The sequence below is a fragment of the Anas acuta genome, chromosome 2 (genome assembly GCF_963932015.1).
Source record: "Anas acuta chromosome 2, bAnaAcu1.1, whole genome shotgun sequence".
NCBI lineage: Eukaryota > Metazoa > Chordata > Aves > Anseriformes > Anatidae > Anas > Anas acuta.
The window spans coordinates 28542730-28559680 of record NC_088980.1 but is presented as its reverse complement, the minus strand read 5'-3'; the positions used below and the strand labels follow the sequence as shown (position 1 = coordinate 28559680).

At 34.4% G+C, this 16951-nt stretch overlaps 1 protein-coding gene across 5 annotated transcripts in view; it reads right to left on the bottom strand.

Moving 5' to 3' along the window:
• PHF14 (PHD finger protein 14) overlaps window positions 1-16951 on the bottom strand; it is a 163419-nt gene that overhangs the window by 98487 nt on the left and 47981 nt on the right. For all 5 annotated transcript variants that reach the window (XM_068674041.1, XM_068674043.1, XM_068674042.1 and 2 more), the window contains exon 14: window positions 12522-12690. In XM_068674041.1, the coding sequence (XP_068530142.1) occupies window positions 12522-12690 (169 nt within the window). The remainder of the gene's footprint in view (window positions 1-12521; window positions 12691-16951) is intronic.

Below are 16951 nucleotides of genomic sequence, written 5' to 3'. Positions count from 1 at the left end.
CCTACACATCATCCACATGCTATAAATATCTCAGAGTCACTGTAAATTAAAACTAGTTAAAAAAAAGTTTGATCAGACATCAGTACACTGTCAGCTTTACTACTTCCAACCTCTGGTACTAGGTTACAATGCCATAACACTTACTAACTCCAGTAATTTTAAGCCATGTAGACACCACTGAATGCAAGATTTAATCATGAAAGGTTAAAAATAAGTAGGTGTAGAAGTGCATGCCAGTAGATGCATTGTCACAGTCCCATGTTTAGGCAGGACAATAATGCATGCTTTTTACAGTCATAGTAATGCCATCTTGAAAACTGATACATAATTTAGAAATACAAATAACAAATTATTTTTTACACTAAGTGGAAAAGATTTCAAGTTAATAACTATGTTTTAAGAAACAACGAATCATATTTGAACTTCATCAAAATGGAGAGACAAGATTAATAAATAATTTAGTTACCTTTGCCAAAAAAAAACTGTTTTTTATCTGTCTGCTATATAATGTGCTATATAATGACAAGGTATGTCACATTAAATTCTACTTGCATTATGCTTCCATTAGGTTTCTAAACCTTCATACATACATTGTTTAACAATCACTAGAAAACAAACATTAAAATCACTATCTTTGATGTACACATTTGTAAGGTATTTTGTGTTTTTAAAGTAACAAATTTTTACATTAATGTTTTCCCAAAATATTTTTCATGCTTAAACAAATTTGCAATGCTGAGTTCCGCTAAGAATCATTATACGATTGTCAGCATTCACAATGAAAAATAACATCAAATTCACAACTGAGAATGAAATCTTCTGTGATTTCCAATAGTAGCCTTCCAGTAATAAGGCATTTTACATTTGTACAAATGTAATTTTACATTTATTTTCACTAAAGCTACCTTACAGGTTCACACAAAAGAATTAGATAAACATGGATTACTTTGCCTAGTATTTTTCATTACTGGTTTTGCCATGAAATTTCTATATTTGCCTTTTGAAATACTTTGAATAATTTCTATTACTAATGGGCAGTATCAGATATTACACGTATCTGCATGTACTTGCCACAGACAACTTAAAATTTAACGTTTCTTAGAAAATAAAAGCTTAAAGGACCACTGTCATAGATGTCTAATGCTAAATTTTACAGCTATGACAAACTTGCTCATATTCAGACTTCATTTGGAGACAGAAATGTTAAGCCACTATAAGATGCCTACAAATGCAGTGATTTTTTTTTTTAAATCAAAACACCAGATAACTTAATACTCTACAGATTCCTTCAATTTAGGACTTCTCTATATCATAAAATGGAGCAGGCTATGTTTGTGAAATTCGTCCCTCCAGTTCCAAAGAGGTGAAAAAATAGGTCAGAAAAGCAAAAAGTCAAAGTTATTAGTACCCAAGCAGAACCCTCACCACTGCCAATGCTATCCTAGCAGTGTTTTTGTTTCACCGCAAAGGATAGATACCCTCTTGCGTACCTACCTTTGGGAACACACAACTCAGTCCAGAAAAAAAAGACAGCTTGATTGTATTAGAAAGAAGTGACTCATACGTGGCAACTGCCACAAAACAACACTTTTGGACAGTAATCAAAAAGTACTGACTGATGAATTCTGGTTCAAAATATGCAATAAAAACAATGCAATAATTTAAACAATGTAACAATCTAAATTCCTATACATAGACTTATATGGTTTATTTAAAAACTTATTTCAAATGTTGGCATTTGTTGGCATTTCATGACAGCTGATTAGCTGTCATTAGTTGTCCCTCTCAGCCTTGTTTCTGTTCTTGCAAAGTTCTGGAATTCACTAACAATGGACCTGAACAGGAGAGATGCTATGTACACTTGACACTTCCCTGCTATTTACAGGGAGATTCCAGCCACTGAGCTTTAGATCTCACCGCATCAACGAAATCACCACCCAGGTGATAACCACCTCCATTCTCATACTACACGAGCAGCTTAAGATTTCTGTTGGCACCCAAGTTAAATGCCTACAGCTAAAGCACTAACTAGGCACTAATCCTACGTTACCTTAACCACCTCGGAAATCAGACAACCTTATTCCAAAAACCTAATTGTGACACAGAAGGAAGACTTCTTTCCTTTCCCTCTTTCCCTTCCCTCTTTCCTTTCCCTTCTAGAACCCTTAAATAAATATAATGATAATAATAATAGAGCTGTCAAACTAGTCAAATCTGACTTCTAACGCTATGACATGTTGTTCCTCTACCTCCCCCTTCCCTACCTTCCCCTTTCCTTAACTTCTTTCTTACCACATCCACACCATGTCTCCCACAATAGCCCCAGCTTCTCCCAACATTCCCAAGGGAAGGTAAAGACGCGCTACAAGTCCTACCCCACACACATTCTGAATGGACTGCAAGAGACCAAATGAAAGGATAACCGAGCTCTTAACTAAAACCTCTTCCTTACTATGGGATAGTACTGATCTATCCCACCCAGCTCTTCTCAGGAACATCCGTTAGCTTTATTGCCTTAGGCACAAACACCTCTCTTATCAAATCTTGCCTTAACTGGTCAACATGTTCCTACAGGCAAAATTATTACAAAGGCAGGTAACCATTTAACTTAATTTCCTTAGAAAACCAAAAATCTGTTTTCTTTTAAAATTCAGGAACAGTCAAATGATCTAGTTACTGTGTCACAAAGAATATACATTGAACAAAAATGAAAGAGAAATAAAGTGTCTCATTTCATTAACAATACACCCCAGAACATTCTGAGCACGGATCAAGGAATTATGAAGCAAGCATAAAAATCAGAGGTGGTTTTGTTTTTTTTTTTTTTAAGTAGGAAAAAGTCAGATGAAAAACTTTTAAATAAGTTAAAAAGAGATGAAATTCTTCCTGTTAGTCATTTTTAGTGTAAGACTTTGAGAACGCAAAAACCCAAACAACCAAACAATTGTACCTCAGCAAAACAACTTCTAATTAAAATCTTAAATTCCAATCAAATGATGTTTCTCAGGTAAAGAGGCTGAGCTATTTGGTTCAATGGAATCATCTAGTGGAAAGCAAGCTATCCTTCTTTTATCTTTCTTTACCAATATTTAGCTTTCACAGCAATCTTAACACTCTCCCTCAGAAACAACAGTCTGGAGGAGATGAAGCCCAAACATCAACAACATCTCTTTTAGTCTTTTACTTCAAAGCCTGTCATATACAGAAGTCTGAGAAACATCTCACAGCAAGGCACAGACCACTCTTCTGAGTTATTTCATTAATTTCTGATTTTGCATTCTAAATTTGGGGGAGACAAAAAAGAACAATTGCCTCTTGACTCCCTAATTTCTTAAAAATTCACACAAAACATTATAAGACTACCTACAAGGAAACAGTGATTGACGCCACATACAAATAGCTATCATGATAGAAAAGAAAGAAAAGTAAAACAAACAACATTTGTTTGCCCCTCTCTGATCTAATCTGTAATTATCTAAACTGACAGTTATTAAAACATGCAGAAAAATATATAGGATTTTAATAATATAAGTAATAAAACACAGATGCAGAATGTTAGAGAGTGCCTCTAAAAAAAGGATGAAATTTGGAGAACTAGGGCATATAGCACCATAGGCAAAGGAAAGGAGGATACAAAATGGGTTTTGTTCAGCCATCATGTTTTGTGTCACATCTGTTGTATGCAGCAGCCTACTGTTGTGGTTTGGAACTCACACATCAGCTTAGGAAATTCAGAAAAGGACATAAATGGCTATATATATAAAAACAGAATACTGCCATACTAAATGAATGATGAAGGAAGGAATGATCCAACATGATGTGGATCAGCTGTGTGAGTGATTCAGAACTAGGGGGACATGTTTGGAAGTTATTACATTGGACAAGAAATCAGTAGAGGAGCAGCAGTAACACGATTTCAATCCATGGAAGAAAGTATTGTACTAAAAACATAAAATCAGACAGTTTAAAAAAATATTCATAATGGAACGATAAATGTTATGGGAAAATGTGTTCAACAACAGGATCAGATTTTAATGCCAAAAGAACACAAAGTTTCAGGGAACACTTAACTGGGCATCTCCATTCAGGACTTACAAAAGCTAGAAATGAATGGCTAAATTTCACATTCAGATAAGGCCCTTAGTTTATAAGCAACTCAGTAGCGAAGTGACAATGACACAGAACATATAAAACAAGAAGACTAAGTAATGCATTGACTGCACAATTTTGAATATTCTCAGAAAAATAAATTCAATACATGAAACAAATGAAAGATATTCATAAGGTTCTAGGATGCAGGTTTCTGTTCTGGATTCAGGATTCTAGGATTCTATTCTGTGGTGCACACATGACCCAAAACCACCATGGCTGTCAGCAAACCGCATCATTATCCCTCATTCCTTTGTAAGAGGCATGCTTTAAGCCAGCTTATCCAAGACCCGCAGCAGAAGGGAAAATGTTCTCCTGGAGCAGGTCTGCTTTGTCAGCTCTCCCTCAAAGAGAAGGAAAACCAACAGTAATCAGAACTGTCCAAAAGGGGGGAGGCAATCCCCAGAGATCACAAACACATCCTCTTGTTAAATATTGAAATTCACTGAAATGCACATGGAGGACAAAAATTTATACTGCCACTTCTTTCTCAACACAAGGAGATAAATATTAGAATGCTACGGAATCGTTCCAAAAGAAAAGTCCATGGCAAGGAGTCACTTCATTACCATAAAACAGAAGATGACTGATATGTAACATAAACTGAGTAAAACACTAAAACAAAACATTTTGAACTCTATATTGACTAATAACACTCTATAAACTCTATATTGGCTAATAAAAAAGCATAGTAATACTGGGTCTCTTTATCTTCGAGGTTTTTATTTGGAAATCATATATACAAGCCTCCAAAGATTACTTAAAACAAAAACTTACTGAAATATGTCTACAGGGCTGTTAATAAGCATAGCATATTTGGATGTATCACTGATCATTGATGACGCTTCAATGAGTAGTAGCACTGTATCAAATACACTGCACTATACCAATTAGAAAACAGTGCTGAGTTTTATAAACTCCGTGACTAGGTTTTCAGAACAAAGAACTGGGAAAACTTCCAATACTTCCTAAAAGAAGTATCTTGATGAAATTACAGTGTTAATAAAACACTGAATAAAGCAAACTAAAGGTTTTCAAAAGCCTGAGGAAAAAACAGGTTGGAACTGCACAGCTACGTCATGTCTCTCCTGCTAAACACAAATCATGACCATGTTTGCCAAGATAATTTTTAATCCATAAAGTCACCCAATCTTCTTGAAGAGTTCAATGTTAAAAATATCCTTTGCCAATGGAAAAGTTACAATCAGACAGTTACAGAAAAATCCATTTCTTTGTCTTGTTTAAAGGAAAAAAAAAAAATCTATTGATGGCATCACACAGGCATGAAATTATTTTAAATAAAGGTACGGACAGCTGATGTAGACACCAGATGGCACACTCGCTCAACACAGATCAAAGTGAATACCTTAAATGGTACATTTCAGTACTCATCAAAATATATCTCTGGAATAATTATTTAATTTTCCAGAAAGCTGGCAGTAGCAAAAAGGGAGCTGCCAGACAAAAAGAAATGGCAGTAAATCAAAATATGATTAAAAAGAGAAACAAGTCGACCATGAAGATTAATTACAGAGACTTATACCCTCCACCCCCTTTTTTTTTTTCTTCCAATTTTCATTCTTGTGGGAAAGCAAAAATTTTGCAACATTCCTTACTTTATGCTGTCAAGCTACACTATCAATGTGAAACTGGTAATTAACTTCAAAACTATGGTTTCTAAGAATTAAATATAAACACAGAATTTGAGATTGATTTATATCCCTTTTTATTTGAAGAACATAAAGAGAGGGGGGAGGACAAAAAAGCCTGAAAAAAAAAAAATGCAAATTTGCAGATGTTGCTAAAATAAGTGATGCTCTTCTGGAAAAATGAACTTAAATGCGCTTATCTGCAGAATTGATAGATATGCTACTTATCTTTACTTACAGAGATTATCAATGTTTATATCATTCAAATGTCATTGGGAATACATTCATTTCTTCAAGTCTTTGCTATAATAAAAAGAAGTGACCTGTGGATTTTTGTGTTGTATTTTCTTAAAAATATAAAATAAAAACAAAAAACTCACCACCAATTCTTCCCCCACCCCAACTCTGACTATTTCAAATTCACTTCAAGCATTGTGGAAGAGCTGCATTTATCTTAATTTCTTCCTTTCTAAATGTGACCTCAAACTCAAATAAATAGCCCAATACTATCAAAGTAACAGTCAAGTATCCATGTATTTGGCAGGCTAATAGTTTCTATGTGTTGGTATAGATTCACCTGAACTTTTACATTTAGCATTGAGGGGAAAAAGGGTAATTTACATTTTACATTTTTTATTATAAATACTTTGAGTTTCAGGAAGCTGAGGAAGTCCTGATTATTTTTCTAGACTGCTAATGTTCAGCTGACAGCAATTTTATTTTTTAAGTTGAATATGTCAAAAATAATGTTATCAGAGTTGTTTTAAAAGGTCTTACAGGCGCTCATTTAGAATTCTAATCAAATTTAAATTAGTTGACCAATCACTGACAATGTTAATTAATATGATGACTGATAAATATAAATAAATGTTTTAAAATTATTTGCTGTCTTGGAGCCCTGAACAATCAAACTGGAACTGATTTTCTGGTTTTCCTTCAGTAGCCATCCCTTATTCAAAACCTGTATCTATGACATCACATAATTAAGTTACACAATAGGTGTTTGGAAACCACTTGCGTGGAAATACTTCAATTAAATAGAAGATAACAATCCTCTTTATCTTTTAATATACATGGTAAGAAAAAGAAAATAATCACTTCCTTTTTCTATTTCAAACAAAAGGAAGAAATATTAATTTATTCTAAGTAATAGTATTTATTTGTAAAACAAAAGCAAAATACACAACAATTCCCTTTGCTGAATACAGTTAGTAGGTGCTTTGTCAGTGTTCTTTTTTCTTTTTTAAACTAATCTACTTAGACCATAGCCCCTCAGGCACAGATTTGTTTTCTTCCATGTTCTAAAGAACAAACAGCACACTGTTGGCAAATAAACTACTTTTTTCCCCACAAACACAGACTTCTTTTTCTGCTTAACAGAAAAATCACTGTCTGTTGGCCTGGATTTTATACAATGTCATTATAGTAATAAATAAATAAATAAATCAGATTTTCAGTTTTTATGAAAATAAGTTTGGTATCAGAAGAAAGTTTTATTTAAATCCCTCAACTATTTGGTGCCCAAAATCCTTTTTTTTTTTTTTTTTTAAAAAAAAAAAAGAAAAAAAAGACCTCTTCCCTCTTATAACAATGGGCAGACATTTCCTTTCCAATAAAAAGGAACCGAAGATGGAATTTTACACACACACACAACTATATGAAGTAAGAGTACCCCAGAATTACAAGAAAAATCATCCCCTATCACCTCACAGCATCCAGCTGCCCCAGCCACACAATCTCACTTTAGAAGACATATGCTTGCGACCTTTCTTACAGAAACTCCTTCACACCACCGGAGGACACTATATAAAGTAGGTAAAGCATACTTCATGAACCTTTGAAGTAAAGGGAGAAATGGTAGGTTCTGAGAGCTAATGTTAAAACATGTCTTCAGACTTTTAACTAGTATTTTTAAAAAGCATTTAGTCAGCTACTGATTTATGCAAATTAGATATTGCTTCTCTGAAATTAACTAGCACCAGCAATAATGATTTGTGAAGCTTACACAAGTATGAAATTGAAATTACTAAGACTATAGATTTTAAATACAGCTAGTGTGAGAAGTTATACACTGAAATCCAGAAAGTCGTTCAAAAGATTACCAAGGTTACTAAATATGGCTTGAATTGCATAAGCATAAACAATGCATTCAATTCTGTCCACAAATACAGCTCTTAGACAATAAATTAAAGACCTAACATCTAGTCTATTTACATTCATCATTCGTTTAGACTTTGATTCCGAGTAGAATTCTGATACATTTAACTTTGTGCATTTAGGCATAATCTTAAACAATCTTTTTAGCAAGGTTAAAGTCAGAAACATGTTCTTGTAAACTTCAGTTGTGCTTTCACATACTATATGCTAGGCACCCTCTCCAAAACAATGCAGTCCAAATAGCTGCATTTTGATATAATCACAGAATCACTAAGGTTGGAAAAGCCCTCCAAGATGATCTGGTCCAACCATCCCCCTACTACCAATGTCACCCAGTAAGCCACGTCCCTAGATACCACGTCCAACCTTTCCTTAAACACCCCCAGGGACAGTGACTCCACCACCTCCCTGGGCAACCCTTTCCAAGGCTTGACGACTTTCTGAAAAGACTTTCTCACTGTTGCCTTGTTTTCGTTGAAACTGTTTCTCTTCTTGATATAAATATCCTTTGATATAAATACCCCAAAACATTTGAAAGCTAAGAAAGTAAAATATTAGAGAGCATTCATGGGGTTGTTTTAAAAAACATATACAGCATTGGGGCACAAAATACTGCCCTGACGTAGAGAGCTGTACAAGGGAAAAGCACAGTCCTGACTCTGAATAGCTTGCTTCAGTCATACTTCTCTCTCACTTCCAAATTCTAGGGGGAAATTTAGTCTCCAATATCACTTAGAAGCTGTACACTCTCCAATTGCCACTGGTTACTGGCCATCACTGTTCAGGTATGACATTAGGCTGAATCAAGATTTGAACAATGTAGTCCTAGTAGAGAACCTGAATTTTCACTGGAGTCTCTACTTCCCCCTCAGTTGGTTCGAAAAGGAGTTTTACTCACAGCTCTTCCCAACCCAGCAATAAGTTATAAGCCAAGTTTATGCACAAGCAGACTGAAGATATGAAGAAAAGGAATCTAATTCAAAACAACGCACAGCAATCCATTCTAGAACTCTGCTAAAGGTATCTTGAAGCAAATGTAAGACTAGGTAATTAAGAGATTTAAAATGAGCAAGCCCTGAAAAAAAAACTGCTAAGTTCACAGACAAAAAATGAAGGAAAAGAAGTTGTTTGAGTTACAGAAGTTAAAACTAGATAGCTTATTAAAATGTTTACAATAACACAAAAGAAAATGAAACTAGTAGGTAGAAAAAAAGTGGAAAAACACATTTCTGCTTTTCTCTTAAAAATGATTTACCGCTGGAAAAGAAAATCCACAACATGACTGAATGCAGGAGCTTTGATGAATTACAAAAATAGAGAAAATATCTTTGCAGGATTCAAGTACACAGTCATAATTAGACTGGATGAGAAATAAAGGTATAATTATTAATATTTTTAAAACAGTATCTTCACAGTCTGATGGAAACGAGGGAAAAAAATCACTATGAATAAGGTAAAAAAAATTACATGAAAAAGTGTATCTTGTATCATGTTTGAAATCAATGTTAACAAATATGAGCTGCAAGACAAACTAATAGCAAACTATTAATTCTGAAAGTAGAAGTTAACATAGTGTTTCCGCACAGATAGCATACAGGCTTAGTTAACCATTTGTATTAATTATGTAAAATTCTTACATACCAGCTATTGTTGTCATCAGTAACACCTAATCCAACTTTATCAAGTTAAAGGCTTACCCACAGTTTCTGTCTACAAAGACAGAGTTAACTACGATGAACCACTACAGTGAGATCCAAACAAGTAAAATGCATTCTGTTCTCTTAGGTACACGGGAAAAAAAAATTCTCAGTTGCATTTGTATCTGTAACTGAAGATAAATCTATGCAAAACAAATGGAAATTTACTTAAGAGCAACAAATACACAATTCAACAGTCTTATAATTGCACTTGTTGATTGTAACTGTAAGCAAGGCTGATTACGCTGTTAGGTAAGTGCATTTGCCAATTTCTTGCAAAACAAAACTGAATTGAATAAAACATGTTCACAGGCACAAAGTACATAGTTAGGAGAGCACTGAAGTAACTGTTTTCAAATTATTCATTTTTTTCTTCCTTATTTTAAATTATTTTGAATTATCTGCACAGTGAGTGTAGAAAGGACAGACCAAATTGGTCATCACTGTTGAAATGCACCACTGAGATGTTTTTTCCATAACTGGATACAACTAAACTTTATATGAGAAGTTGTCTGAAGGTCACGCTTTTTTTTTTCCCCTCAAACACACAGTCAGCCCCAGAGCTAATGAATTAAAAAAAGTCTTTCCTTTGCTCAGAACAAATAAGGTGTTAGCGAATCCCACACAGCTACAAAGTGTCTAATAAGTCTTCAGAGGTTGGTACTTTTCATTTTGTTATACAACCTAGGTGTACGAAAACCAAAAGGTAATAAAGCCTAGTTTAGAAAAAGAAACCAGCATGGTGCCACAGGTGTGAACCTCCTCTTCCATAGTTAAGCTGAAGACAGAGGGGAGTGGAGAAAAAAACAACCACCACCAGTCATAGTCAGTGCTATAGGAAAGCTAAATGATCCGAGATAAAGAGGTTATCAGAGATAACTTTATAACCTGCTAACAGGACACCACAGACGTTCTCTTGCAAATTTGGTTTTGCAGAAAAGCCAAGACCTGAAGAGAACTTGAAAGACATCCTAAGAATTCAAGCAGAAGAACAAAGTCTTTATTAGACCAGTAGCCATAAATCTTCCACTGTGTAATGCTGCATTTGTCAACGTATCAGTCCTCTGAAAGTAAATTTAATCTCTACGTGAGACATACCACCGTATGTGTAGATAGGTGCTCTACCAGGGGAGATGCCAGCTCACCAGTGCAGCAGCTATGACACAACACAGCGTAGCAGTGAGTGGATTGCTTCAGAACAACCAGACAGCCTTCTCTCCATTTAGCACAAAAGAAAACTGGCAGGTATCACAGGAGCAGCATAAGAAATGAACCTTGCCTTCCTATGGATTTCTGTACTATGCCTTACATCGCCTATTTATTCTTACTATGTCCTTTCTTCAATGCTTTTGGTTCTATTTCCCATAATCATGGATCCCTATCCCCTACTACTATACTAGCTGTAGAAAGGTGTAGATGTAGAAAGGGGCAAGAGAAAGAAGGAAAAAAAAAAAAAAAGAGATGAAGAGAGTTAAACAGTAACACCAGGTAAGTCTCTTTTCTGCATGAACAATGACGTATCCACAGTCAGTTTAACCTACCCAGACAGCTTTAGGAACCTGTGCTTCCCCTCAATGAGAAAAAAAGGGGAAAGAGGGAGTTTCTCTCCTATAGGCTCTCAGTTATTCACAAGATTTAATTTTGAATTACACTCCTAATGTTTTGAGCTAAACTAATTGTTTTGGCTTGAACCATTCTTAAAGCTCTTTTCAGTTACAAACCAGGACAAGGAAGCTGACATAAATCAGCACTGCAGCCCAAATACTGCAAATATATTGAAATTTATTTAAACTAAACATTTAAGGAAAATACCTGTTTAATTCCATCAGTGTATATGCAGAAGAGGCAAGTATGGTCTATCTGCTAGTACAAGCGTAAGAAGTTGAAAAAGGCTTCAGGGAAAAATGTAGTTCTCACTCATCTAATTAACTGCATGAGAGATGAACTATGTCTAACCCTTACATGAGTGGGTTTAGGCATTTTCTAATACTGGGTAGTATTTTGGAAGACAAACCACAGTTTACATATAATTACTACAAATGATCAAAGGGTCATGGGAACATTATTCATTTCCTAAATTGTACTGAAACGTCCATTGATACATTCATGTATATTTTGTAGGTGAAATACATGAACACAGGAAAAATCTTGTTTTGTGAGTAAGGGAACAAAGTTTTTAAGCATTATTGCACCAGAAAAACAATGAAACACAGATTAATATAAAAGTTTACTCTCAATTAAAAAATAAATAAATAAATACATAAATAGTACAAGAAGCAAGAACTCTTCTAAAAAAACACCACCACTACCCAAAAAAAAGAAAAAAGAAGAGGGCAAAAACCCCACACCACCATCTACCAGAAAAATTGGAAAAAACATACAACTAGTAAAACTAGGAGGTAAAATAGAAGGGTGTTATATCTGAAATCCTGAAATAACTCCTATATCCTGAAATAACAAGACTCACAAAATGTGCGGTCATTCAGTAGGTTGTTTGTACATAAGGAAATAAATTGTCACCTTACAATTGCAATTGACAATTCAATATATTTAAATCTGAATGTACCAGAACAATGTCCCCATGCCATTATGGTGAAGACTAGCTGGAAATTAATAGTTTAATTACAAAGTGAGCTTTCCTTTTTTTTCCTGCCATTAACAGAGGACTTAGTGACCTAGGTGAAAGGAAAAGCTTGCACAGGTCTCCAGTACAGAACTATGTATCCCATATTATTATTTACTTTAGCAAAATTGCATATGTAATACAAGTAATAAAACACTAAACGATTCAAAATGTCCAAAATTAATTCATTTTAAACAAAACCACTATGAATACAAACTGCGTAACAACAACTCAACCATCATTTACCGTGTTTCTGATTGGAATTTTCTTCGGTTCTGGTGGCACATCCTGAGGAACAAATTTCACTGGCTCCTTAATCTGTCTCCGTGATCTTTTGGTCCCATCTGGTAAGGTTTCCATAGCAATATCAGCTTCCATGTCACTGCTACCTGCCTGGTCACACTCTGAGCACTGCCTGCAAAGTGAAAGATTTCCTATTTAAAACTGCAGTCACAAAAGCACAAAAAGAAATGTTTCTGAAGCAGCAAGAAAAGCGTTTGGGTTGGAAATAAATCAATTAAAGTCAGTAAACACAACAGTATCTAAAGGAATCTCCGAAATGATTAAACAACTATGCAGGAAAACGGCAAGACTTTCTCTGTTGCTGTGGGTTGTTTTTTTTTTTTTTTGCTGACAGTATTTAAACTTTGAAAACCAAGATTTTGAAAGTAGGATTTAATCTTCAAGAAAGATGCTTCCTATTTCACTATTCATATCCTACCATATCCCTTTTTTTTTTTTTTAATGGTGTCCACTGATCTGTAATCTATTCATTATTGAAACTGCTGCTGCAGTTTAATCTTTACAATGACACACTACTGAATTCACTCTGATGAGAGCGGTCCTTAGTAGCAGGGATTTGGAAGAAATGTCTGTTATGAAAATCAATTTTAAAATCTATTTCCTAAGGGAGATGGTTTTGAAACAAAAAAATAGCTGAGACAAAGATGTAGAACTTGTAGGTGTATATTACCAATCATTGAACATTTAGTTGAAAAAAAATGCCTGTTGAGTTTCTGAAAAAGCACAAATCGCAATCAAGCTTCCAAAGTATACAGACTCTAAGGGAAGGTTACTAACAATGTCCGTGATAGAATTAACAAGATGGGAAATCATCAAGTTGTGTTCTCATTTGCAGAAAATACTCATCTTGTGCAAAGTCATAAATGCAGATGTTAACTAAAAACATCAAATATAAAAGCTTAAAAATGATACCCACTGATAAAGACTGCATTTTTTCCTCACATAAAATTTTCAGTTCAGCAAATTATAAATCCTTTCAAACAAATTCCAATTCATCACTATTTTCATGTTTTTAAAATGTTCTTTTTTATAATATTAACTAAAAAATAAAAATGCATATTCTGCTATTAATTGGCATTAAAACAGACACATACATTAACCATTACCTAAATGAAGTTGCAAATTCTCTTTGGAAGGAGACATAAAATACATGTATTTGGTTATTTGTAGTTAATACATCCTTGAGACAAGAGAGTGTGTGTCTCCCAGATCTAACCAAAAGCACAGTCATGTGCTTTGTGTATGAGCTGATTTCTTTTTTATATGTTTACATATAAATATGTATCGATATTTTTATATGTTTACATATAAAATATATGTATGTATACGTATATATAATATTATATATATATATTATATTATATATATTATATTATATATATAATGTTCACCAGAAACACTTTTGCTCCTATGAGCTTCAGTAAGGGCTAATATAATATTAACTCATTTGATTTTAAAAACCTAATAGTCATGGTTTTATTTTTGAAAAGGCATCGCTGAGCAGACATACATTGCCCTTATTCCAAATTCCAACTCCTCTTCAAGTCAAGAGAAGAGAACCACAAATACAACAGAAAACATGTTTTAATTCTGTTTCTAACAAAGGCTTGTTCTGATGTCTGATTCCGTAAGTTCTTTTGTTTCTGTTGGTATTTTAAGAAGTGAATTAATGGTTATATTGCCTATTCCAATAGGAAACAAAATTTATGCTGTGTTTTTTGTTTGGTTGTTGTTGTTATTCTTTATTAAAAAAACAAAACAAAAACAAAAAAAACACAACCACAGAGCTTTCCATGCTTTTCCAGTTTTTCTAATTTTTCCAAATTCATCCAAGCAGTATAGTCTCAAATCTCCTCTGGCTCTACCTGCAGATAATGGCAGTTTTCAGAGCCCACTAGACAGTCCAGTGGCTGACAACAAAAATACAGGGGATCCAATTCCAGATTGAGTAACTGTTATCAGTGTGACCTTGGCTAAGTCAACACCTTTCTGCTTTAATTTCTCCATATGTAAAAGTAAGATAATTGTTGGTGTGTTGTAATGTTATAAAGATTAATCGCTTCTTATCTCTAAAGCACTTGAGCCCACTGCAAATAGGACACACAGCAGTGCTGGTGGTATTTGCTGATCTAGAAAAGCAGAAGTACTACGAGGCAGACTGCAGGGAAGATAACACTGTATGGAGACTTCATCAGTAGCCAGACCACAAGGAAGTTAGTTTATACAGCTTTTATGCTTTGCAAACAGTAGGCCAGCATTCAAGAATATAACATGCAATTAATATTCTTCTTCCTCTCTACAGACCTCTGTTCTCTACACACACCGTGCTGTTAACATTTCTAGGCCTCCTTGGTATGCTAATAGTAAGTCCAATAAAAATACTGAGAAAAAGCTAGTAAAAATAAAACCAATAATAAATTATAAGGTAGAATAACTTTTCCAAAACGCTGCTTTTTTGAGTTATATATTTACAGACATTTGTGTGGATAAACATACACAAATAGACAAACTTAAACAAATAAACAGAAGCTCACAGACCTAAGTATTATTACCTTCTATTACTGTAAGTTTATAGAAGAAAACTCTCTAGTGATGTAAGGGGAGAAGAAAGCTTTAGAGATAACAGCATTCCCTCATTTTTTTTTTTTTTTTTACTTAGCTAAAGGTTACTTCTTGTAGTTTTGTTCAGTTGCATATGTCCCATTGCCTTTAAGTAGTCCAAGTCAAAACTCCAAGGAGCGTTTCTGCTTATGTGTCACAGACCCTTGCCCTTCATAACACTGCAGCATTGGTCACATCATTAATTTCTCCAGTAGAAAGGAGACAAAGTATTTATTATGATCTGCTTATGCAGATGTAAAAAATAGCTGCAAACGTGTTCCCAGAATATTGTGATGAGCAACTTGGACGAAAAGTTTCTTCCTTTCTATTATTATGATAAAAACATGCACTATACATAAAAATTAAAAATAAGCATTCTACAATTAAAGTGCTGCATAAAACTGAAGTTTTTGTAAGACAAAAAATAGTGGCATGAACTTACAAAAAATGTTTGGAGTTGGGAACCCCATCTCTTGGATGTGCCACCCTGCACCTAGGATTCCCACTCTTTAGTTCTGGGCTAGTGAAAGAAAAAGATGCATTTTTCTCCTACATAAACTCAGGCAGTTTTACAGAAAGCTATGGAGACCTGTAAAGTACTTCAGTTTCACTAGGGCACCATTTAAACATAAATAAATAAGTTACTGTAATTTTTATGTTAGAAAAGAAGAGAAACATTTCATCCGGGAGAAAAAGATGCTGCCTGCAAGTTTCTGAAATTCTATTTCTATGCCCAAGCTTGCTCTGCAAACAGGTCATGTAACTGTCACAGCAATCAAATTCAGAAAATAGTAAGATGTACAGAAAACAAAGCTGCAAAACCACAATATATTGGGGGACAGGGGAGTAAACACAGAGAATAAAACCTTACAAATATACCGAAGATGAGGTTAAAAAACAACAACAAAAAAAAAAACGAAAGCTACAAACATGAATTTACAAGGAACCTCTTGATTTACTGGAATAGTCTCTACTATCACAGGCAACCACATCTTATCAACCCTTTTATAGAGCAGTCAAGCTTCAGCTATAGAGTTGTTTGGTTGTTAGCTCCCATGGGACCCACAGAAAACCTATTACAGAAATACACTCCTCTGACTTGGAAACAATCTCCTAACTTTCAGCTCCTATTATGGTTTATTTCAACATGGTTCTTGAATTTAAAGTACCCTTTTTCCCATTCTGCTGTTTAATTCCAATATATATAGAGAGAGCAGACACAGGACTTCTATTCCTTCTCTGGCAGTGCTGAAGTCATGTTCATTTTAGTTCATCTCTTCAAGGACAGGCAATGAATAGAGAAACCTATCACAACAGGTCATTTTTCCATCTGTTCAGACAATCTACAACTACATCTTAATCAGAAAGCATTGCCATGCAGCACCAGTAATTTAATAGGAAAAACAGTGCTGAAGATTCAATTTCTGTACGCAAATTTTGGTTTGCTTTTACTCTGGATTTGCATAATCCAGCCTCGGAGAAATCAATAATTGAATGTGATCTTCTGGACTCATCTGAAAGGAATGCTGTTACCATGCTCCATGATCCACAACGTGAACCAAAAAGCAGCAAGTGTGAAAAGGATTTACTCCAAACACACACTCCTGATACAGATTAAAATGTTAAAATAGATTTGCCCCTTGCAGAAAATGGGAGACCGTAACTGAATATGATGTTTTGGACATATTACCAATTTCTTGCTATTAAGTCATGCTCTTGTGCATTTTCCTATTTTTCAGATGTAGGTTAAAAAAACAAAACAAACAAACAAA